General features: G+C 33.0%; 1 protein-coding gene across 5 annotated transcripts in view; it reads left to right on the forward strand.

Moving 5' to 3' along the window:
• Manea (mannosidase, endo-alpha) overlaps nucleotides 1–26,051 on the forward strand; it is a 34,600-nt gene that overhangs the window by 3,093 nt on the left and 5,456 nt on the right. For 2 of the 5 annotated variants that reach the window (XM_005377774.2, XM_013510886.1), the window contains exons 2-3: nucleotides 3,334–3,919; nucleotides 18,337–18,446. In XM_005377774.2, the coding sequence (XP_005377831.1) occupies nucleotides 3,373–3,919; nucleotides 18,337–18,446 (657 nt within the window). In that variant the 5' untranslated portion in view covers nucleotides 3,334–3,372. Of the gene's footprint in view, nucleotides 1–1,360; nucleotides 1,491–3,333; nucleotides 3,920–18,336; nucleotides 18,447–26,051 lie in introns of all 5 variants that reach the window. The other 3 variants (XM_005377775.2, XM_005377776.2, XM_005377777.2) reach the window with 3 other exon arrangements.

The raw sequence follows: 26,051 nt of genomic DNA on the forward strand, positions 1-26,051 counted from the left end.
GAGGTACACAGGCAGATTTGGTGCATATGATCAGACTGTTGAATGACACTGAGGGTTGCTGAGGCAGTTTGAACATCTCAAGTTACATTGTAAAGCTATCAGTTATACAAAGCATGGGTTAACAAAGGAATAAATGCCCTGTTACATTTTAAGTTATATTACAAGGCCATCAGTTATACAAAGGCAGTAGAAATGGATTGCACAAAAGAAGAAATGTTCTGTTATCGGGCCACCTGCCGGACATGTCCATTTGGTCTTAGCGGGCATCCTGGGCAGGCATTTATTTGAAATTTTAATTTCCCCCTTCAAGCTGATTCATTTTACAGTGGAGGAAAAAAATACAATTCAATCAAGTCACTTAAGTAAATCAGATAACTAAAGAATGATACTGCTAGAATTGGAACTTGGGCATTTTAACTGCAGAATAACTTTTAATCACAATGACCAGGTTCCTTTTGATGGAAATGACTTAATATTGTTAACTAAGATACGGAGATGAGGATAGAGGCAGTGGATCATCTGCACATAAATTATGTAAAAAGAAGAGAAAGGGACCAGCTTCAGAGATTACATTGACAGGCAAGAAAGAAACAGAAAGTAGCCATCATAAATTTACAGTTAGGTGTTTTTGTTCATGGATAGATGCAGAGAATGAATCTGAAAATACTGTATGTAAAAAAAAATGCAGTGTTGTTTCTTATGATTTCTTCACTTCTCATTTATTTTTAAATCCTAAGTAATATTTACTGTCTGATTAAACATTATCCTTTTATATTTTCTTTCACAAACACGTTTTTGGATGATTCACAGAAGAACTGTGTCAGCAGACAAACCTTTTTTAAGGTCATTATGGCTGATTTTAACTTACATTTTCAGATTTCAAAGTCAGTGTTCTCACTGTTGCATATCTTGAGTCTTTCTTGTATTTTCTCACCCAACTGAAGTCAAGTGTCTCAAAACATAGTCTCTTAATTTTGGAATCTAATAGCTATTGCTTCTGTTACCTCTGAGTCTTAAGCATTCATTAGCATTATTTCCTTATGAAATACTTGCCCCAAGCTTTTCTTCATTATGAAATACTATGTTCTAAATTTAGAAGATGAAATAGCTACTATTTTCTCACCTATAGCTACATGTATCATACATGTTTAAGTATATTTCTTTGCTCTCTATATATAATGCTATAGAGATCATTTCCATTTTTTTTCTGCTTCATGTCTTACTAAAAGTTCATTTTCTTTAAGCAAAGAGAAGGATTTGTCATTGTCATTGTAACTTGGAAATTTCAAGACAACAAATTGTAGGCACAGAACCAAATGACTATACAGTTCGTTTCATTTTTTCCTATCCAACAAACCAGCCTGCCACATTCCACACGTACAAGTGCATAGCTTTCTGGAGTTATGCAATGCTCAGTCAGAAAGATTATGAATTGGCCCTTCAGGAATAAGAAGATTGTATATTAATAATTTCTTCTTTCCACTCTACTGGTAGGATTCTTTTTTTGACTTCTCAATTTTTAAATGAAGACTTTAAGAAAGTTGTAAATATAAATAATCCAATAATTTCTGTTTATTTTTCCTAAATATTTTATCATGTTTGCCTGTCATTAAATATATGTATAATCAGTGGTACCTGGGTTCATGAGTTAACTAAGATAACTTAGTTTGCAAACAAAAGCAAGCATTTGGTAAAATTTTGTTTTTGTTTGGAAACTGCATTAGGTAACAAACATGACCGTGGCCTTTGTTCACACACAAACACAAACCCAAAGTCATAGAACAAATTAAGTTTGTGAACTGAGGTACCACTGTACTCAAATTTATTTAAATGTTACACTGTATTCTATGTAAAGTTGTCCCTGTGTACCTGCATAGGGGATTAATTTCACAAACCTCCATGGATACCAAAATTCTTAAATGCTTAAGTTTCTTATATCAAATGGTGTAGTCTTTGAATATAAACTATTTCTTCCTATATACTTTAAATCATCTATGGATTACTAATCTAATGCATTGTAAATGCTATATAGCTGTACTTTGTAGGGAATTAGTGCCAAGATTATGTCTGTATATGTTCAGTACAGATACAAGTTTTTTTCCCCCAATTATTTTTCATCTGATGTTGATTGAATCCAAGATGAAGAACTCAGAGGTATGGAGGACTGATTATATACATTATGATAGTCTGTGTATGTGTGTAAAAATATGTATATGTGTCCATAAAAAGTATATGTATGTGTACATATGTGTATATCATTAACATACCATCTCATGCATCTTCATAAATAAGTAAGATTAATTTTTGCACAGAATGTCACAGCAGTGAGTCTGTGTTCTGTATATATTCATCAGAAATCGCTGGTTATTTTGGGTTTTAGTCTATTTTATTCTGCTTTTATACCTGAAACTAGATAATTCATAAAAAACAGAGATTTATTTCACATTGTTTTGAAGGTTGACCAGTCTGAAATCAAGGCATTAGCAGGACCTGCTGTCTGGTGAGGTCTGCTTTTTGCTTTCAGTCTGGTATCTTGATGTTTCATTATCTGAAGAACAGGAGCTATACCTGGCAGAAGAGTGTAAGAGGCCAAATAGAACTCCCTCAAGCTCTTTTGATAGAAGCCTTAATTTTTCTTAAAGAAGGGAACCTTCATGGCCTAAACATTTTCCCTTAGGCTCAGTCCCTCAACAGTAGGGAATTAGGAATTAAGTTTCCAACACATGAATTTTGGAGGACACATTCAAATCATAGCATTTTGGTAGTGGTCAGAATATCTAATGTTTGATTATTTTTGTATCTACTATCATTTAAAAAATATTGTCTGATTGAGTCTTATTTTAAAGTATCTTTTATAATGTTTAATTATTCCTTTCTGGTAAAGTTTTAGTCAAAAAAGCATTTATGGAAATCCACTTTTATTACTATTAAAGTATATTTTTAATTATTTACTTCTGTTAGCTCTGATTTTGAATTTTACACTTAGGTTTAGAAAATTTTCATTTCTATAGATGGAATGTTCCCTTTCTGTATTCAGTGTACATAAATTCTGTTCAAGGAAAGAAAAATAAATTTTTCATTTTCTTAAGTAAAATTCATACAAGGTTTTTCTAAGTGTAATTGGCATGCAAATGGTGGTGTTTCCAAATCAGTGCCGCCATTTAGTGTAGCTATATGTAAATTCTTTCACAAACATCAATATTTGATGATATAATTAATGTGCATTTTATTAATCTTAAATCTGATAATTAAGGATTTTACTTTCCATTTTGAAGACATTGGAAAAAATATTGTTGATGCAACTTACTAATTATCTTTTTCAATAAATTACAGCAGAACATGTACTGTTTTGGAATTTAAAAGTATGTCATCATGGCAAAATTTCGGAGAAGGACTTGCATCATTTTGTCACTTTTTATTCTATTTATTTTCTCTCTGATGATGAGTTTAAAAATGCTGAGACCAAATACGGCTACTTTTGGAGTTCCTTTTGGACTTGACCTTCTTCCAGAACTTCATCAACAAACTGTTCATTTGGAGAAAAAACTAAATTTACCAAAGAGTGGCAGAATCAACAGTGAAACCAATACCAAGAATTTAAAAAGTGTTGAAATCACTATGAAACCTTCCAAAGCCTCTGAACTTATTAACCTTGAAGAACTGCCACCTCTGAATTACTTTTTGCATGTATTTTATTACAGTTGGTATGGAAATCCACAATTTGATGGTAAATATATACATTGGAATCACCCAGTGTTAGAGCACTGGGACCCTAGAATAGCCAAGAATTATCCACAAGGGAGACACAACCCCCCGGATGACATTGGCTCCAGCTTTTATCCTGAGTTGGGAAGTTACAGCTCTCGAGATCCTTCTGTCATAGAGACTCACATGAGACAAATGCGCTCAGCTTCTATTGGTAATTATTTTATTTATGTATGTGCATGTATATATACACAGTATATAATTTTTGGTAGAAGATTAAGTTCCTGTTTAGTCTTCACATATTACATGTTTGAACTCAAAGCTCCAAATTAAAACCTGTGTTTTTAAAAATTCAAGGAACCACCTTTTATTAGTGTCTTTAATGTATGTTATTTAATTTCTACAATTTTAAGTGTTTTCATTTTTAATGCATTTTTTATAGATTTCTGATTTTTTTTTTTGTACTGGGAATCAAACTCAGGATCTTGTGCTTGCCAGGCAGGCCCTATGCCACTGAGCTATCTCCCCAGCTTGATTTCTAATTTAATTCTATTTCTCACTTATGATTTACCTAGAATACAGTGAATTCCCCCACTTTAAATTAAAAGCTCAACAGTGTTTCTCAAAAGTGTACACCACTTGAATCGAGAATTAAAATATTTCTGTAGTCCAAAATATTTCATCATGGTTGCCTTATTTATCCCTATCCTTGCTATGAATCTGATTTCTGTCGTCGTAGTTTTCACTTACTACTTTATGAAAACTGAGTCATCCATCACTTGTGTCTTATTAGTACAGTATTTTAAAATGTACCTATATTGTTAAATACTCAGTAGTGGTAGTTTTTGTTGATGAGTAATTGTCAATTATATGATTATAGGAAATCTGACTTTGCATTCAAATATCAACAGACAATTGGACTGTTTCAACTTTTATAAATATTGCGTATGACTTTGTTTTGCTTCTCCGTTTAAATAATTTTGACAGTCTCCTTTTTTATGATTTTTGTGTTTACTTCATTTGTATTTAATGAAATGATAAGATTTTTTCTTTTCTTTTTTTTTTTTTTGTCATTTTGAGATAAGAGTCTGTATACAGTTCAGGCTGGCCTTGAGCTCACTTTGTAGCCCAGGCTGGTCTCGAACTCACAGCGATCCTCCTGCCTCATCTTCCCAAGTGCTGGGATTACAGGCATGCATGATAAGGTTTTAAATGTGGCGTTTTGATATTTAATTTGCATGTGCCCTGTTTGTGTTTCTTTTCCTCCTTCTTACCTTCTCTTAAAATTGAACATGCATATTTTTCCATTTTATGTTCTCTTCTGGCCTAGTACTTATATTCATATATTCATTCACTTTATTTGTTTTGTAATTGCTTTAGAGGGGCTGGGGATTTAGCTCAGCGGCAAAGTGCTTGTGAGTTCGGTTCCCGGTACCGGAGGAAAACCAAAAAAAACCAAAAAAAACAAAAGTAATTGCTTTAGAGTTTACATTATACACCATGGCTTAATTGGTGGGACATCGTTGGCTATTCTGATTGTTAGTATTCCCCCTCTGCTTTGTCTTCTGTTTTTTTCTGGTATTACAGCTACATGTATTTTAGGTAGTCATATTGTATATAATTTGGTGCCAGAAAAGCTTTTATTTTTTTAGTATACACTTTTGTAAAACTTTGCAGTTTCAATTTTGTCTTGTTAGTACTGCTGATAGTAGGACTACAAGAAAAATTAGATCCAAGAGGAAATTCTCAGATTTTCCTAGCTCTCCATAAACTAATGTACTCATTGTGGAGTTAATATTTATACAGAAAGAAATTCAAGGCTCTTCAGTGAACAAACCTATATAGAATCTAGGGCTACCTTAATATGTGTAAGCTGATTTAGTTTTCTTCTGTGGGGTAACTGGTTTGTCAGTTATTTATGTCATCGTATTTTCTAGTATATATTAGCTCTACTTTGTATGTTCTTTTCATAAAATAGGTTTGGTAAAGCTTATATAGACACTATTGACTTCTGTGTGGTGAGCATTTATGTGCGTATCTTTTTATTTACTAATTTACAGGAGATAAACTTTTGAAATGATTTTTTTCTGTTTTTCATAAGAAAATTTATATCACATTTAATCTTTTGTTATATGAGAGACTACTTTGTTGTAAGTATTGATTAATTTTCTTTTTACACATTGAACTCTGTACAATGAAGTTTTCCTCATTTAAGGATATAACTTTTATATTTTATATATTTATAATATATAACATGCATATATTCTGTGCAGTAGAAGTATATATTTTCTATATGAATGTATATATCTTACTGTGTATGGCATGGTTTAGTTTTGATTAAGCACAATGTTTTAGTTCATATTTAGTTTTGTGACTAATGTTTATAAAAACTCTTCCTTCATATACTGTTTCCCAACTACATTGTATTTATGAACATGAATTATTTCTGAACATTGACATACTATAATTGTTTTTATTGTGAATGCTGATTTTATTATTAATGTATTATTATTTTATCTGGATTTTCTGCTGACCAAAAAGAAAAACTGATAGTAATAAAATAAAAATTTGAAAATAAAAAAATTTATCTTAAAACAGTTAAATTTTAAATTATACTCCGTTAGCATATGCAAAAAATAATTTCACTATAGAAATATTGGTTGTGTGAAGTAATCACACTGATATGTGACAGAATACAAGCTAGTTGATCTTGTTCTTTTCCAGTTAAAATCATTGTGCTTGAAAATCCTAATGACCCAGAATTTTTTATTGTTGAAAAAATGATAATACGACGTATTGTTTACCAGTCCAATTAATATACAGTGTCTTATTAGAATATATCATAACAGGCTATCTGTGTCCCTTTCAGCTCTTTTAGACAAAGGGTTATATGTCAGAATATATTCTAGTTCTTATATTGATATCTTTACAATTGGAAAAGTACCAAATAGATAACGTTTTCTTTTTAAATGCAGTTTTCAGAAAAGCCAGTTGGAAAGCCAGAATAGTGGCTCCCAGGGGATAACACAGATGATCCCTAGAATCTGTGGAGTTTATATTTTCCATGACGAAGGGAATTAGAGTTTTCAGTTGCAAAATTGCTAATCAACTGATCCTAAAATCCCGCTATTTTAGATTACATGTCACAGGCTACTCTAATCACATGGAGTCTTATAAATAAGAAAGGAAAGCCAGAAGGATGCCGTGTACAAAGGACTCAATCCCTCGTTGCTATCTTTGAAGACTACCCACAATATGATTTGGCCTCTGTAAAGTTCAATGTCAAAGAAGTGGATTCTTCCCTAGACCCTCCAGAAAGAGATCAGTCCGATCCAACGCCTTGGTCTTAGCCTATTTAGAGACATATCACATATCTTACCTTGAAAACTGCAACACAGTAAATTTATAGGTAAAGTAACTAAGTTTATGATAATTATTTATGGCAATTATAGAAAAGTATTATACCTAGTAAGTAATTCACTGTACGTATTTAAAATTTTCTTCCTTTTCCTTCAGCTTCACACAAAATATTGTTTCCAGCATGTCCTTAGCTACTATTAGATTCTAGGGACAAAAAGATGAGTAAGTCACATTCCCTGCCTGTGTTGTTGTATTCATTAGTCCTTCAAAAATACTAGAGGGAAATTAATAATAGAATATTTTCTGTAAGTCGAAAATATCCTGGCTTTCAAGGTCACAGTTTTTATTTCTGCATCTCCTACCTTTAAAATTTGCATATAAAAAGTAGGAGAAATAGAATTTATTAGAAGATGAGTTAGTTTTTGAAGTTTAAGTGTACTTAATAGCATCTAACATGATGTCATAAATTTTCTTTATAGACTAACTTGTTTGCATTAATTTTAAACATATCTGTCATTGTAAAGTAGAGATATATCCTGTATACCTTTCATAATGTTATGAAAGGACTCTTAATGTTATGAAAGGATAATGTTATGTAGGACTCTTAACTACTTGAATGTAGTTGTATTGATTGCTTTATCTCTTGGCAATATGTTTTTCCCCCCTGCTTTTTCCTATGTTTCCTAAGTTTATTGAAAGCATGTCATCTTGTGTAGGATAGTTGTAGATTATTGAAAACACATCATCTTTTTGTTTGACAGTTTATTTGTTGAGAAGTCTGTCCTGTCTCTATTAAACTGACCTTATATTTTTATTTTAAAAAATCATATGGCTTTGGATTTACTTCTGAATTTGTTTGGATTTACTTCTCTGTTCTAATCTATCAATTCTTTTTGTCTATCCTTTATCCAGTACGATTTCTTGAGTGTCATAGCTTTATAATAAGCCTTGAAAACCTATAGAGTGATTTCAGAATTGCTTTGGCTATTATGGTTCCTTTGTCTGTCCATATACATTTTAGAATCAGCTGGTCCATATGTACAAACTATCCTGGTGGAATTTTGATTGGAATTGCACTGAACCTATACTTCATTTTTCAGGAAAGTTGATATATTAACAATATTGAATTCAAGTCACCATATTAAATAATAACAAATCTTCCATTCTATGGATATAATGTAGGTTTTCATTTCTGTAGGACTCAACTTTTTTTGCTTAGATTTTTCAAATGTTTTTATTTTTTGACACAGTATTTGTTCAGATTATGGGATAAGATACATAATGACCAGGATAATTGCTTATTCACCTTAGACATAAATCATTTATTTTTGCTAGAAATACTTAAAAGTACTCTACTGGCTATTTCGAAGTATCTATAAATTGTTGCGAACCAGTTATCCTACTTCGCTATAGAACATAAGGAATTACTCTTCCTATTTGCACCCTTGTGTACCTGCTAACCACCACTCACCATCTTCACCACCTTTCTTGTTCAGGTAACCACTATTTTCTCTTTTGAAATCAGTTGTTAGTTTCCACATACAAGTGGCAACATGTGACATTTTTCTTTCTGTACCCAATTTACTTTTCTTAACATAATGTCCTCCACTTCCATCCATATAGCTGTAGTGGACAAAATTTCATTCTTTTTATGACAGAATTATACTTCGTTTTGTGAACCATATTGTGTACCATAGTTTTCTTATCCATTGAACCATTGCTAGACACGTAGGCTGATTCTCTATCTTAAGTTTTGTGATCGGTACTGAGATAAATATACTTCATTTCAGTGTATCAGCACACTTCAGTTCCTTTGGGTATACACTGAGTAATGGGATGGCTGGATCATATGGTATTTCTGTTTCTGGTGTTTTGAGGAACTTTCATACTCTTTTTCCCAATGGCTATATTTACATTTCCACCAAAAGTGTATGAGAATCTCCTTTTCTCTGCAACCACCAAGCATTTGTTTTTTTCTGCCTTTTTGATAATAGTCATTATTACTGAGATGAGATGATACCTCATTGTGGCCTTGACTATGCAGTTTCCTTCTGGTTGCTGATATTGAATATTTTTGTTGCCCTTGTTGTCCATTTGTATAGCTTTTGGGGGGGAAATATTTGTTTAGGTCATGTATCAGTCAGTGCTTACTTGAGAAACAGATTTAATACAAGATACACAAATATATAAGAATTTACAAGATTGGCTTACAGTGGCCACCTGCAGTGTCAGGTGTGGAAGACTGCAGAAGGGCTGTCTGTGCTGGAGAGCCAAAGGACCCAGTCAAAGGCCGGGAGCTTACTGCAGTGTCCTGTGTGAGTGCATATCAGGAGGCTGAAGGGTGTGCAGGGGAAAGCTGTGTCAGGGTCTGTAGTGAAGGCTGAAGGGTCTGTGTTTTAAGCCAGGAGATGACGTCCAAGGTAAAGGTGAAGACTGGAGCTCCTCCAAAGAAATAGCAGTGAGCTTTCCTTATCATTTGCCTTTTATTCCACTCAGGCGGAAAGCCTGCCATTTTTTGGTGCCACTCACACCCAGGATGGATCTTGTGTTGTGAGTAAATCCCTTCAGCCACACACAGAACTATGCTGATCAGTTTCGTGGGGTGTTTCTTACTCAAATTGACATAATCAGTTAACTGTCACAGGTAATTTGTCCATTTAGTATATGTGGTACCTAAGCAAGCACAATTTGTCCTTTTATAATCACATTTTTATTATAATTATTATTTTTTGGTTTTCAGTTAGTTGAATTCCTTACCTATTCTGAAAATTATACCCACAGGTGAATAGTTTGTAAATATTTTCTCATATTTTGCAGATTGTTTACTTCGATGTACAGAAGCTTTTTAGTCTTTAAGCTTTTTAGTAACCTCATTTTTCAATTTTTCCTTCTGTTGTCTGTTGTATTGTGGTCATACCCAAGAAATCTTTGCCCAGATAAATATTCTGAAGCTTTTCCTCCATATTTTTTTGAGTAGTGTTTTGGTGATGAATTGTATGATTCTTGGATTCATTTCAGTTGATGTTTGTATATGGTGAGAGGTAAGAGTCAAGTTTCCTTATGTGCATGTGGATATCACCTGTCTCTAGCACCATTTATTGAACGTATTTTCCTTTCTTCAATGTAGGATTTTCCTGTTTGTTAAAATTGTAATAATGTGGATGTATTTCTGGATTCTCTATTCTGTCCCATAACTCTGTGTCTTTTTATCCTGAACTATACTGTCTTGGGTAGTGTCATTTAGTAGTATATTGGTTTTATAAAAATTGCATTTAATTCATAGATTATTTTGTGTAGTATGGTCATTTTAATGATTTTCTTCCAATCCACACCATGGGATGTCTTCACATTTTTTTCTGTCCTCTTTTATCAGTGTTTTGTAATTTCCATTGTAGACATCATTTACTTCCTTATTTTTTCCTATGTATAGGTCATTTTATGATTATTGTGATAGGATTATTATCTTTCTCAGAAACAGTTGTTTGTATATAACAGTGCTGCTGATTTTTCTGTGTTGATTTTTCTGTAGTGCAGTCTTACTGAATTCATTTATCAGTTCTTACAGCTTTTTTCCCTTGTGGTGTTTGTAGGTTTTTCTACATGTAAAATCATATCATATACAAATAGGGATAATTCAACCTCATTTTTTCTTATTTGGATCTATTTTATGTGTTCCTAAAGAAAAACTACTATTAATTGCTCTAAGGCATCCAGTACTATATTAAATAAAGTTGTAAAAGTGGATATCCTTATCTTACTCCTGATCTTAAAGGAAATAATGTTAACTTTTCTTCATTCAGTATAAAGTATGCTGAGGATTGGTCATATATAGCTTAATACAACATATTGTATTGAAGCAAATTACTTCTTTACCTAATTATTTGAAAATTTTTATTGTGAGGAAATACCGAATTTTATTAAATGCTGTTTTACATAAATTGTCCTTTCTGTTAATATGATATGATATGTTTACAGTGTTTTGTGTATGTTGAAATATCTTGCATCCCTGGGATAAGGACAACTTGATCATGATGTGGATTTTTTTTGATGTTCTGTTCGATTCACTTTACTAGTATCTTTTTGAACATTTTTACATCTGTGTTCATCAAGAATATTAGTCTGTAATTTTTCTTTTTTGTTGTGTACTTTTCTGGTTTTCGTACTACGGTGTGTTGGCCTTTTAGAATGAGTTTGGAAGGATTCCCTTCTTTTTTGATACTTTGGAATACTGTCAGAATAGTAATGGTTCTTCTTTAAAGGTTCACTAAAATTCAGGAGTCAAGCTGTGTAGTTCTTCTTTGTCAATAGATTTCCCTATCATTGTTTCAGTCTTGCTGTTTTTCTCTATTCAGGTTACCTATATCTTCATGGTTCAATTTTGATAAATATGTACATAATATTTCCATTTTTTTCAGGTTTTCCAGTTGTTAGCATATTGTTCTTAATTCTCCTTAATGATCCTTTGTATTTCCTCGGTGTCAGTGGTAATGGCTCTGTTTTATCCCTACCCCCAGTTGGCTAGCCAAATATTTGTCAATTTTGTTCATACCTTCAAAAGACCAACTCTGTTTCATTGGTATTTTGTGTATTTTTTTTCTTTGCTTGCATTCTGATTTTTGTTATTCCTTCTACTAATTTTTGAATTTGCTTTATTCTTGCTTTCTATTTTAAGTTGTCATTAGATTATTTTAAATTTATTATTTTTTCATGTTGGCATTTGTTGCTGTAATATTTCCTGTTAGTATTACTCTTGTGGTGTCTCATATATTTGGATGAATTGTTTTCAGTTTCTTTTATTTCAGAAATTCTTAAAAATTTCCCTTCTGATTTCTTCATTGATTTGATTCAAGGGAATGTCATTTACTGTTCATGGATTTATACAGTTGCTGAAGTTTACTTTATTCATTTCTGGTTTTACTACATTATGAGCAGGGAGGATGCATGGCATTACTTATTTATTACATAACATATGCGCTATCCTGGAGAATGTTCCCTGAGTCAAAGTGTATTCTTTAACTCTTGGGTGAAATGTTGGGTAAATGAATGTTTGGTTCGTTCATTTAGTTTGTAGCATACCTCTGAATACTCTGTGTTGATTTTTTTATGATTTTTATTGGTACATTTTAGGTATATATAAAGATCACATTCATCATACCTGTACATGATATTACTTGATTTTTTCCCATTTCCCTACCCTCCCTTCAACCCCTTTCCCTCCCCATTTACAAAAGCTTTGTTTTCATATTTTCCTTCTTTTCTCACTTTCTGTTTTTACTTCTCCCTTCTTTCTCCCCCCTCCCCCTTCTCTTGTTCTCTTCCCCATTTGAACATTTTCATCCTACTTCACAATACCTATTTTACATATTGGTCCTTACTTACACTTTCGGTTTCTCGCACCACAGAAACAAGGCAGTATTTACATGTGTGTCCTACTTACTTCACTTAAGAGTATGGTTTTGGGGCTGGGGATTTAGTTTAGTGGTGCAGCGCCTGCCTGGCAAGCACAAGGTTGTGAGTTCGATTCCCGGTACTGGAAGAAAAACCAAACAACAAACAAACAAAAAAAGAGTATGGTCTCAAGGTACATCCATTTACCTAGAAATGTTGATTTTGTTTTTGTATGTGTGTTATCTGTCTGTTGACAAAAGTGAATGTTGAAGTCCCAGCTGTTATTATTATAATTAAAATCTATCTGTTCAGATCTAATGTTTGCTTTATGTAATGGAATACCCCAGTTTTGGGTGCATGTATATTTACAGCTGTTGTTTCCTCTTGTTAAATTGATCTGTTTATCAGTGTAAAGTGAATTTTGTTTGTTTTACAGTTTCAATTTAAAATTATTTTATCTGGTAAAAGTTTAGCTGTCTATTCTCTGCTAATCTGTAGTTTCCACTTGCATGGTATATCTTTATTCTCAGACTGTGTGTCTTTACTGTTAAAGTGAGTTTCTTATATTAAACTCATTGTTACGTATTTTTAAAATTTATTTGGTTAGTCTGTACTGTATCTTTTGATTGAGGACTTTAATCCACAGGCACTCAACATTACTAATGAATAGTAAAGACAAACTCCTGTCATTTTAAAAAATTTTTTGTGATTATTTGTGTATCCTTTGTTTTTTCTTCTTTTCTTGTTCATCTTTGTAGTTTTGTATTTTCAGTATTGAGTGTCATTTTATTCTCTTTATCTTCTGTGTGTCCACTCTCCTGTTGAATTTTGTACTTCTATGTTTTCTTTATGGTAGTTATGGTTCTTTTGTTTCTAGTGTGGGAATCCTTTAAGCATTCCTTGTAGAACCAGTCTAGTAGTGATACATTGTCAGTTTTGTTTGTCTTGGAAAGTTTTTAATTCTTACTTCTGAAGGATAGCTTTACTGGGAATAGCATTGTTTGCCATTTTTTTTTTTTCCTTTCAAGACTTTGAATGTATCATCACAGTCATTCCTGGCCTATGTTTCTGTTGAAAAGTCTACTCTTAATGGTTATTCCTTTATAGAAAACTTGATGATTTTTCTCATGCACTGTTTAGAATTCTCTCTTTTGTCTTTTACTTTTGAACAATTTGACTGTATTATGCCTTGGGAACAGATTTTCTTTTTTTAATCTACTGGAGGTCCTTTGAGTTTCCTGGGCCTAAATGTCCATATCTCTCCCAAGAGTTCAAACATTTTCAGCAATTATTATGTTAAGTAGATTTTCTGTGCCTTTTTTCCAATTTTCTACTTTTGGAACACTGCTAATGTAACCATAAATCTTTCTTTGTTCTTTTTTTTCTTTTGTTTCCTTTACTTTCAACTTGTTATTTCACAAGATCTGTCTTTAACCTCAGAAATTAAGTATGACATGATATTAATATATTGAATATATTTCTTAACATAAAATTAAATTTAATTAAGATATAATTTGAAATTTAAATTTAGGACTTCCATGTCTAAGTCTGCATGTTACAAGCTGTTCTCAGTACAAAGGCAAACACAGGCTGGGATGATAGCTCAGCGGCACAGTGTCTGCCTGGTAAGCACGAGGCCCTGAGTTCAATTCCTGGTACCAAAACAAAAACAAAACTAAACAAAACAAAAAAAGCAAACACACATGTTCATATGGTTGAGACTGTCACATAAATATATGACCTCCATATTTAAGCCATGTTTGTTGCTTCGGGTCAGATGCTGTTGTGAAGTGAATTGTGTCTTCACAAATGTTTTGTTGAAGTCTTTTTATACTTTTGAGTGTGAATTTAATTGTAATTAGGGTTTTACAGATATGATAGGAAGGCCATTAGAGCAGCCCTTAATCGAATCACAAATTCTTTCTTATGCTTGATCCTTTCTGCTGTTGAGACTTTGAACTATACATTTTAAATTTCTTTGGGGCTAGGGATTTAGCTTGGCAGCACAGCACCTGCCTGGCAAGCACAAGGTCGTGAGTTCTATTCCCGGTACCGGAGAAAAGCAAAAACAAAAACAAAAATTTCATTTACGTAGTTCTTAGACTCATTATTTCTAATTGTTTTGAAAGATCCCTGTCTTTTTGCTGAATTTCTTATTATTATGGGCTGTCTTCCTAATTTTATTGACTTGTCTGTCTGTGTTCTCTTGTATCTCATTATGTTTCCTTACAGTTCTTCTTTTCAGTTTTGTATTTGGCAATTTGTTGATTTCCTTTTCTTTGTGATGCATTGCTAGAGGGTTGCTTTATGCCTTTGGAGACTTTATAAGACCTTGTTAATCATGCTTCTTATGTGCCAGTACTGGTATTTCTGCATTTGGTGGGTCTGAGGCCTCTTCCAATTTTGTAGGGTAGCTTTCATAATAAAACATTTCTTGTTGGCAGTGTGTCCTGTGGTGTTGGTTGGATATGTGGCTTTGGTTTTTATTCCTGGTAGTTAAGTTAGTGTAATGAATGTGTAGCTCTTTCAGCTATAATCAGCATTGGTGTAGGGGTCTCAGTGGCCTGAACTGCAGGGATTGTGGGGTTGCATTGGCAGCTGGGCTGCATGGCAGGTTTGCTGACTCCTCTCAGGGTCGTGTACCTGGGTGTGGGTATGAAGTGCTCATTGGCTTCCATTGTCATTTAAGGGTAGGACCACCCCAGTGAGCTCAGATGAGTGCTGCATAGTTCTGTAATAGTCGACTGATTTATGTGTCAGTGTCTTTGGCCTACATGATAACCAGGCTGCACAAGTGAGCTCAGGCAGTGCCTGCCAGTGACTGATGGAAGCATGGGCCTGCAGAAGCTGACTTAAATTTATTCTTTCTGCCACTTCCAGGGGCCTGTGTAGTGAGATGGGTGGTGCTAACGTGTATTATTTCTCAAGGCCAGAGCTGAGACTGGGCTGCTCTCCTGCTTCATGGGGCCACAGGAAGATATGCAGAGGTGCTTGCTTACTTCCCTGGACCTCAGTGGGCTGAGTCACTCAGACAGGCCTGCCTGCCTATGATTTTTTGAATTTCTGGGAAGTCATTTTCACCATATAGATTCTGTACCTGGTTTGTTATATTTAAGACTAAACTTTTTTTAAAAAATTCATTTATTTTATTTCTAGTATGCCCCATTTTTTAGTGTAAACCCTTGTGTATCTGGCATCATCTTTATTATAATTAATTTATATTAATTATATTAATTATAATTAAATTATCAAAAATTTCCTTTAACATTTCTTGAATTACTGTTCAGCTTACAATGAAATCTTTTAGTTAGTTTTTTTCTTTTTTAGTCCTATATTTTGAATGATACTTCATCTGCTTATAAGTCTCAATTGACAGATTTTTTTGAGGGTTTAAATTTGTTTTGGAACAATAAAAATGTAACCCTATTTTCTTTTGTTTTCTGTTTTTCATTGTTTTCTTAATTAGAAGTCTACTATAATTTTAAGAAACCTTTCTATATTCTCATTTTAGTGTGTATATCTGTCTCTTTGTCAGGGTACATTAAATTTTTTCCTTGCTTTTGCTTTTTACCAGTTTGAAAATTCTGTGCTGTTACTATTTTTCATTATCCTTCTGACATGTTCCTACGTCTATTGCTTTATAGCTATCATTGGTTGTGTGCAGAATTCTTAGTAATTATTGTTCAAACATACTTTATGTCTTTTCTGGGTTTACAGTTGCATGTGTGCTGGAACTTCGATATTTGTCCCACAACTATTGAATGTATTGTTCTGTTTTTTCCCCCTAATCTCACTTCTCCTTATGTTTCAGTTCTGGTAATTCCTTTTGAGTTGTCAAGAAGTGCCCTGATCCTTCCTTCAGTTTTGTTGAATCTTTTGTTGAGCTCATAGAAGATACTATTCATCTCTTTTAATAAGATTCGTATTTCTTACATTTCTTACATTTGTGGAGATTTCCCATTATGTCTTGCATGATGGCTGTCTTTTCTATAATTACAACTTTCAATTCTCTCTTTGGTGATTCTAAAGCCTGTATCATATGTAAATTTAGTCTTATTGAATTGTGTTTTTATTTGGTTTTTTGTTTGGTTGTTTTATTACTTTAAGATGTCTTTTGTTGAAAGCATATCACCTGAGTACTACAATGACCATACATTTATGTTTATAAATGGACTTGACTTTCTTTTTGTTAAATCTTTAGCTTGACATAAATTTGAGATATTTGAAAGAAACATTAAATTTCTTATATGGCAGAGAATGTATCTTAAGCCCTAACCTTTTGTCTTGCCTGGACCATTTGGCCACATGTTGATAAAATTTTCATTTTCACTCTTCATTGATGGTATTACAAGCTGGGTTAGTGGGCATCTCAAATTTCAGCTTATTCGGGGATTGTCCGGGGCTAAGCTTGGGCAGTTTTCTCCTGATCCTACTCATCCAGCTTCTCTGTATTATGGCATTCTTCTTTGCCAGTTGGAGCTTCCCTGTAGCTCCATATACCCTAAGTTCTTCGTTTTTTAAATCTGTCATGTTCTTGCTGTTTTTATTTTCAGTGTGGATAGAATACAGTCATTTTTTTTCCTGTTAACTTTAATGAACACTCTGTCTTATTCCTCTAGACAGAACTTTTATATGTAGTCTGGCCTCCACAAAATTTAAGTCTTAAAATTCAGGTCTCTGGCTGTTTCTAAACTTCCTAGAATTTCCATTATAATTTTAGTAACATTATTTTTCTCTCTATGTTTAAAAAAGCCTGTTGATTAATTAATAGATGAGTGCCACCTTTCTGCTTGTGCCCCATTTCTCTATAAAGTTTTGAATTAGTAGCTCCTAAATGTCTCCTCTCCATTTAGTGATTTCTGTGAATACTGATGTTTCTTACAATTTTTCACTGCAGAAGTAATTAAACACTACAGGATGAAACTCTAATTATTTTAATTCTTATAACTATTCTGTTAAAAGCTATTATGGACAACACAAGAACTAGCACGTGAATGTTTATTGAAGCTTTACTCATAATTGGAAAAAATTGGCAGTAGCCCAGATCTTCTTTGGTTGGTAATGGATATATATCGTACAGTGGATATTATACAGCAGTAAAAATAAATGAACTATCAAGCCATAAAGAGACATATATGAAGGAACCTGAAAGGCGAATTGCTAAGTAAATGAAGCCAGTGAGGAAATCTATATACATTATGATTCCAAATGTATGACACGCTGGAACAGGCAAAATTATGAAGACCATAAAAAGATCAGTTATTGCCAGAGGTGAGGGGAGAGGGAGGAGGAATAAATTGGTGGTGCACAGAGGTTTATAGTAAAATTATCTGCTACTGTAATGGTGAGCATATAGCTATTTGTCAAAATATACAGAACTCTACAACACAAATGGTGAACCCCAATGTAAACTGTGCTCTTTAGTTAATAATAATTAGTATTGCTTCATCATTTATAAAAAGTGCAATAGAAGATATTAGATCAAAGATGTTAATAGGGGAAAACTAAGGAAGAGTGATGGGGACTGGCAGGAAGTATTATATGAGAATTCGTCTTTCTTTGCTTCTCTTGTGTATGCCTAAAACTTATTCTGAAAAGTCTATTAATTAAAAAAAATTGATTCTTAATAAAGTGTTCATAAGTATTGGCTAAACAGAGTAAGCAAATAACCTTACTCAGTTTGATGGAATATAATAAAACAAACTGTTTTGAATGTGTATATTTCTGTTTTATTGTTAATGATTTAGTACTTCTCTAAATCTTAGAAGTACTTCCTAGAAATACTAAATAGTATAACATTAATCACTAATACCTTTTTTAGAATACTGGTAGTCATTCTTGTTCTTGTCTCTTATTTCTTTGCTTTTTGGTTTTTCCACTTAGGTGTACTTGCGCTATCTTGGTACCCACCTGATTCAAGTGATGAGAATGGAGAAGCTACTGATAACTTGGTACCAACTATTTTGGATAAGGCTCATAAATATAATCTAAAGGTATTAAATTTATTTTCAACCTATATGTCACTTAACTCTAGGAAAAGTGTATAGTAATAGCAATTTTCAAATAATCATTTAATTATGAGAAAATAATGACTTAAAATATATTTCATGAAGAAAATTACTCTAGTTTAATCTGTGAATTAAACTTTATACAAATTATATTTTAGAGAGCTCTTTTTGTAACCATCTGATATGTTTTTTTTTTGGTTTTTCTCCGGTACCGGCAACGGAACTCACGACCTTGCGCTTGCCAGGCAGGCGCTTTGCCGCTGAGCTAAATCCCCAGCCCTACCATCTGATATGTTAATTTATTATTTATTTTAGCAGAAAGTGTGTTGAAAGTTTCTTTCATAAAGATAATAAAGAAATTAATGAAAATTTATATCTAAGTAACTTAGATGTCAAAGGTCTACTTAAAAATATTACCCATGTGACTTTACATCTTTATATAGTAGTTAGAACCTAGACCACTGCTTATGCAATTTTCAAAATCTGATTTTCATTTAAATCTTCTGTATAATGTTTTCATATATTCTTGTGTGCATTTACAATATAGGAGAAATTCTGAAGAGAGGTATAGAGCAAATTTATGCTACTCAGTTATTAGAAAATATCACAAATGAGGAAAACTAAGGTGCAGTGTAAGATTTTATTTAGTTTTTTAGATAGTTCATGGAAACAAATAAGATTGATGATTAAACAGTTTCAAGTAGTATATCAAAGAAAAATTTTATATGGCTTGATGAGAAAGTAAGCATTGTTTAAAATTCCCTGGATACTTTTTAAAAAATTGGTTATGTGTAGGTAGTAACGTTATCCTGAATAAATTCATAAAATTATAGTCAGAGTTATATGATTTTCAATATTACTGAAAGCCATAAAAGCAAAACTATTTAAAAATGTAAAGCTGTTTAGAACTAACACATTATAACTAGAAATAACACTTTTTAAAGAAAAAACTTAAAAATGGTACAAAAGTAGTGTTGAGATTATTGTATTATCAATACCAATGAGACATAGATCATAAAGAACATGGAACTGATAAATATGAAGTATGAAACTAATTAAAACTGGGTTCAGTTGCACATGCCTATAATCCCATTTACTCAGGAGGCTGAGAGAGGAAGATTACAAATTCAAGATCAGCCTAGAAAAGATAGCAAGATCCAGTGTCAAAAAAACACTGTATATACACACATGTATAGACATGCATGTCTTCAAACTCTGTGGCCTGCATAAATCCATACTTTCTTCCATTTTTTGTAGAAAATAGTATGTAAGCCAGTGGTAAAACAGTATGAAAAATGGAAAAAACATATAATTAGAAGAGAGTTTAAATTTTATATTGATATATTTGAAATTTAAAAGAAATGGGTAGTTTTCTAGAAAAATACCTCAAAAAAGTTGCTTTTGTGCAGAAACAGGTTTAAATAATCTGAATTGACTAATTTTCCTAGGAAAAATTCGAAGGTATTTGAACACATTTCTTTCCCAAAGTACCAGATTTATGTATCAATCTGTTCAACTTCAATGAAACAGTTGATCCTTGTGATACTGAAATAATGATGTTGCAAAGTGTACTCAGTACCTATTCTTACCTAACATCACCCTAGAACTTCATAGCTTAGAATAACAAACATTTGTTATTGCATACAATTTCCAAAGGTCAAGGACCTGGAAGTGTCATAACCAGGTCAAGGACCTGGATGTGGGTGTGGTTTCAGGTCTCATTGAAGAGGTATCAGGTGGGCTGCAAGCTGGTGCTGCAATCATTTGAGACTATAAGATCTATTTTTTAAGGCTTTCTTGTGTAGTAAGCAGGTGATGGACAAGGAACTTACGTTCTTCACCATGTGAACCTGTCCAGAGGGCTGCCTGAGTCTCCTTAGGACTTCACCTAGCTTCCTCAGAGTAAGTTGAATGATCTGAGGAAAAGAGAATCCTTGATAGAATTTTCAGATTTTTTTCTTTTCACCTAATCTTGCAAGTAATATTATCACTTCTGCCCTGATCTGTTGATGTATCTCCTGGCAAACCAGCCCTAGCAAAATATGGGAGAGAAATGCATAAGTTGTGAAGACCAGGAGATGGGGATCAGTGTGGGATGTCTTGGAGATGCAGTAACAGGAAAGCCTTCTAATTAATTCTGTAATGACACCACCATTCTTATTCAGAGGTGAATAACAGCACAAGAAAGAGCCTTATCGAGCCATCTCACTGATGAGAACACATGCAGAATTCCTAAAGAAAATATAGATAAGAAGTGTTTATTAATAATGATCTAAGAACAGTTCCAAGAGTAACAAATCCAAATCTCTGAATCTGAATTGCCTGTATTCAAACATGGCTCCACCACTTTCTGGATTTATATGTAACTCTTATTATGCCTTAGTTCCTGTGCCTTTGCAGTGAAGATTACATAAGGTAATATATGTAAATAATTAAGATTAATGTCTGGCACGAAGTAAGCACCGTATAAGTGTTAAGTAAAGAAATCTTCGTTGACTGTTTATAGAAGCTTGATCATCTTAATGAGTACTATAAATTTGACCAAATAAGAACTACTAATAAAACACTTAAATCCTTGAACTTGATGCACTTTAACATGATAAAAAATATATTTTAATAGATTGAAATATACAACATACTCTTAGAAAAAACAGTCAATCTCTTGACCAACACGAGTAAAAGAATGCATCTGTCATCAGTATTATGTCATAATAGAGACTCAAAACAAGTTGACTAAAAAAATACATTAAAAAGTTTTATATAAAAAGATCATTCTTTGCAAATGACAAATACAAAACCCATGAAAATTTTCTAAAAGCTATTAGGAATAATGAGTTCAATATAGTGGCTAGAATAAAAAAAAATAATATAATTCAGGAGGATAACTAACAGATAAAAATCAGGAAAAGTAATGGAAAATAAAATCAGTAGGTACACAGAGAACTCCTTGGTGTTTTACTAGAGAAAATGAACTATACACACGAATACAGAAACATGAATTTGATGAGGATTCAGAGTTGCATGAGTGGCTATTCTCGCAAACATTTGTATTCCTTTTATTTAATATAATTTATAAATTCAATATAATCCCACTTAGAATTTTAGTGAGATTTTAAATACTAAATTTGGCAAACTAACACTGAAGCTTATAAATATATTGGCATACATTTTAAAAGATTAGTGATAAAGGGAAAGCCTGTTTTTCCAGATAGTGAAGTGTATAAAATGGCAAAATTAGCGTATGGCATTAACCTCTGTGGAGAAAGAAATCAGTGCAACATAATAGAATCGAGAAACAAGGCACTTCATATTAAAATCTAAAATGTCATTCAAGAATGATTTAAGATCAGGTATAAAAATGTAAAATGAGGTATATTCACGATCTTATCCTCTTGATAGTGTTTGTTTCATTTTATTTGTGCATTATCTGCTATTATTCCTTATGCATAAGCAATCAGACTTCAAGTTTGATCATGTTTTCGGTGTGCTCATGCATCTTCAAGTTTATTATTTTTCAGTGCAATTTGTTTGTAAGTCCTTAATGAAAATGTGAATTGTAGTGTCGTTTAACTCAAGACTATTTACTCTGAGTTCTCACATTAGTACTACTCTCATTTTCTATATAACTTCTTATAGATTATATATCCTAATGAAGGATAGTCTGGTTTTTGCAGTACTGGTAATTAAACTCTGTAAGAGAGAAATCTCTGTTGAAATACTCATTTCAAATAAAAATGAAAATTTAGCTTTTCTTTTCGTTCAAATGTTTGTTTTATTAGTATATGTTTGCAGTACATAATGACAAGTTTCATCATGGGGAGTTGATACATGTGTATAATACATCTACCTTTTTGCCTTTTAAATTCTGAGTAGTTATTGGGGAGTAGAAATGAATCTCTTAAGAAAGGTTAAAAAGCCAAGACTATTGTATTATTGCTTTTTGTATAGCTGACTCATTTCTGTTATAATCTTGAAACTCTTAATGCAGCATCTGTCAAATTAGCTGACTGGCAAGATCTGTCACTTGCCCTATCCCTCAGTGCCATTCAGTGAGTTTTCACTGACTTTTTTTTTTTTTTAATTTTTAATTTTTTCTTCTGGTATCGGGAACCGAACTCACGAACTTGCACTTGCCAGGCAGGCGCTGTGCTGCTGAGCTAAATCCCCAGCCCCTTCACTGACTTTTGAAATCTGCATATAACCACACCTCCTGGTCCCTGGCACCGGATCTGAGACTGAATAAAAGATCTGTTTATCTTCCACAAAGTAAATCCAATAGCCACTGTTCTGCTAAAGTTTTGCAGTAATTCCGAGAAATGGGAACTCAAAAAAAAATGCTATTTTAGTATATTGAAAGAATATGGTAAAGTGAAAATATCTGATTTTTTAGGCTAGTTAAAGCCTTTGTGTGTAAGGAGAGTGTGTAAGAAAATGAACTCAGCCTGAGTTCATTGTCTGTGGAAGTCATACTGATTGTCTGTGGAACTGCCACTTTGTCTGTGCTGACATCCTCAATTAGATTTTTATATCTAATGATTAGAAAAATGTGGTAGTTGATAATGTTTTCCACAATATTTAGAATAATTTCTTGGCCATATCTCTTCCAGAGAAAATATACCCATCATTAGTAAATAGTTTTACTGTAAGAAAATACCTGCAGCTAGGTAACTTTATGAAGAAATTGATTTGGGTCATAGTTGTAGAGGTTCAAGGGCATGGTTCTGGCTCTGCCTGACCCCAGTGAAGGTATTGTGGCTGATGGCATCTTGATGCTGGGAGCCTGAGTGAAAGAGAAATCAAGTTGACAGGAAGCCAGGCAGGACAGGAAGAGCCAGACTTGCTGCTTCTGACAACACTTGCATGAAAACTAACCATAGTTTCCCAAAACAAGTATCTCCTGTCTCTCTTCCTTCCAAGGACTGTACTCCCAGCAAGACTTAATGACCTCCCACTAGGTTGTACCTCTTCGGGTCTCACCGTCTCCCATATTGACACAGATTTTCAAGAAATCGCATCCAACCATAACCAAACCAGAACCAACACACTGTAGCTTGCCTCTACCTGGGTAGCTCTGGGATCTGACAGTATTTTTTTTTTTTTTTTAATCTTACTGGCATGTCCCTTTCATTTGTAAAATGACAAACCATAAGATAGTTTTATCTATTGAATCTTACTGTGCTTTCTGTTGTGTTATTGTTATGGAACAGCAAATTAAGAAAAAGAACAATTCTATATGGAATAATACATCTTATTTTTATGAATAATGGACAGTTTTCTTTTTGCTTGCTAATGTTAGAAAATATAGTGGTACCTCGTTTATGAACGTATTTTATGATTTGGGGGAAGATGGCTGCATTTGTGATTGTGTGGCGAAGAGGGCTGTGATCCTGTTTGTCACCCAGTGTGAAGTTTGGGAACAAAAGCAAAGCCTTACTGAATGCCTTTGTTTGCAAACCACATTGTTTTTAAATAGAAGTGTTGGTGAACCCTACAGTATTAATTTGTTTAATTAATGATATAATACCTTAATAGAATTGTTTAAACTGCTAAGACAATATGATGAGACAAGATTAATGATGTTGTGAATTCTGTGCTGATAAATGGTTACCTCCAATCACATAACTAACCATATATCTAAAACATTAATTATAAATGGGTTCATTAGTAACATCCCCTTTTTTCTTGGTAATCTTCAAAGCAAGGAAATAATCTCCCCCTTTCTCCCAATTTGATTAATATTTATTTTCTTACTTTCCCCCAAATAGTCCTATTAATTTAATAATTTTATTTTAAAGTTGATAGTTGTATCATAATTGGCAGTTGTACTATAGTGGTTTGTCATGTTTATTAGTAGGCTTCTTAAACTTTGCTTGGGTGTGTTTTATTGTTTCTATTTTGTAAGGTGAAAAAGGTTTTAGTTTCATTCTTTTTTGTTTAAAAATAGGAGTTTTTAAGTCATGAATTTGTCTCACAGTTAAGCTTTTGTTATAGCTCATTAGACTTGATTGTATAATGTCTTAAATAGCATTAGTCACTAAACACTTTGTAATTGTAATTTTGATATATGAACTTCAACCGAGAATTATTTTAGTGCTTTTTAAATTATGAACGGGTAAGAAAAGTAAAAATATTTGATGCTTTAGTTACTTGTTCTATATTGTGTTTAGCAACTGTACGCTAAGGGATTTTTGGAGAGTATAAGTGAAAAAAATTAAAATCAAAATATAAATCATGATTTCAGAGCTACTGGTCATGTGTGCTTTTTATATTTGTCTGCATATTGGCTGCAGCAAGGATTGTAGTCCTCATTGATGTCATGCACCAGGCTCATTTTTTTAGGAGTATAAAAACCAGAGCTGAATCTTTTCTGCTATGTCCTCTATCCTACACTGGTAAGACCACAGCAGTGAAACAAGTCCCTTGATTATGACATGATAGAGATATTTGATAGCTGCTTTTATTTTTTAGTAAGTATTCCTCTCCTCCCTTCTCTTCAAGGAAAGGAGGAATACACTTCGTGCTACGTTAATGTTGACATTTGCTTCATGGCCTGTTTTGACTAATGAAACTCAGGGCATACCATGCATCTGCATGATTGTGCTGCTGTTTTCTTACCTGAAAATAGGAGCTCCATTATGTCTAGGACTGAGGGTAACAGAAGTGAGGAACTGATTTGAACCTGATCCATACCCTAGAGCAGAGCCATTAAAGCAAATCCACAGATTTTATGTGCGTGAGAACAAGTGTTTGTGTTTAAAAGCTGTGGCAGCTGTGTGTTTGTTATGCAGCATCACCGCACCATACCTGATCAAATTAAATCAAACATCTAATAAAAGAAAATCAGTTTGAAGTATCTGTTCTTTCCTTTTCTTTAGGATTATAGAGGAAAACAAATCATTTGATGGTTATCACCTTCCATTTTAATAAATTTAGTATTTTATTTTAAAGTAGTCTTTTTCTTTTCTTTTTTTTTTTTTTTTTTTTTTTTTTTGAGACAGGGTTTCCCTGTGTCGTTCAAGCAGGCCTTGAACTCACTTTGTAGCCCAGGCTGGGCTACAAACTCACAGTGATCCTCCCACCTCAACCTCCCAAGTGCTGGGATTACAGGCGTGCACCACCATGACTGGCTAAATAGTTCTTTCTGTCATATGTGTAATTCATATGTCCCATAATGTTGCTTTATAAGCATCCAGTGTTTATTTGCATAAGATTCTAGTGCTATCGTTATATCTTCTTTTCAGCCTTACACAATTCTTTTACCGTATGAATCTTTATACAGTATGTCTGTGATTCTTTTTTAAATGATTTTCCTTGAAACATTGTCTATGACTTTTTTCTTATTTTTAAATGAATAATGTGAATTTGCAGTGAAACCGTGGTGAATGTTATCTAAATGGAGTATAAATGGCAGACCTAGAGTTTAACTATTGTCTGTTTTTGCCTAGAAATCATTCACCAATTCCTCATGCATGCATTCATTCATTCAGTACCTTCAGTGTGCCAGATACTATTCTAGATATGGTTTAGTATTAAGATGTTCCCCATATGGGTAACAGGGGAAGAAGATATTTTCTCTGGCCTTAAGGGACT

This window comes from Chinchilla lanigera, unplaced genomic scaffold (genome assembly GCF_000276665.1).
Source record: "Chinchilla lanigera isolate Chin_1 unplaced genomic scaffold, ChiLan1.0 scaffold00010, whole genome shotgun sequence".
NCBI lineage: Eukaryota > Metazoa > Chordata > Mammalia > Rodentia > Chinchillidae > Chinchilla > Chinchilla lanigera.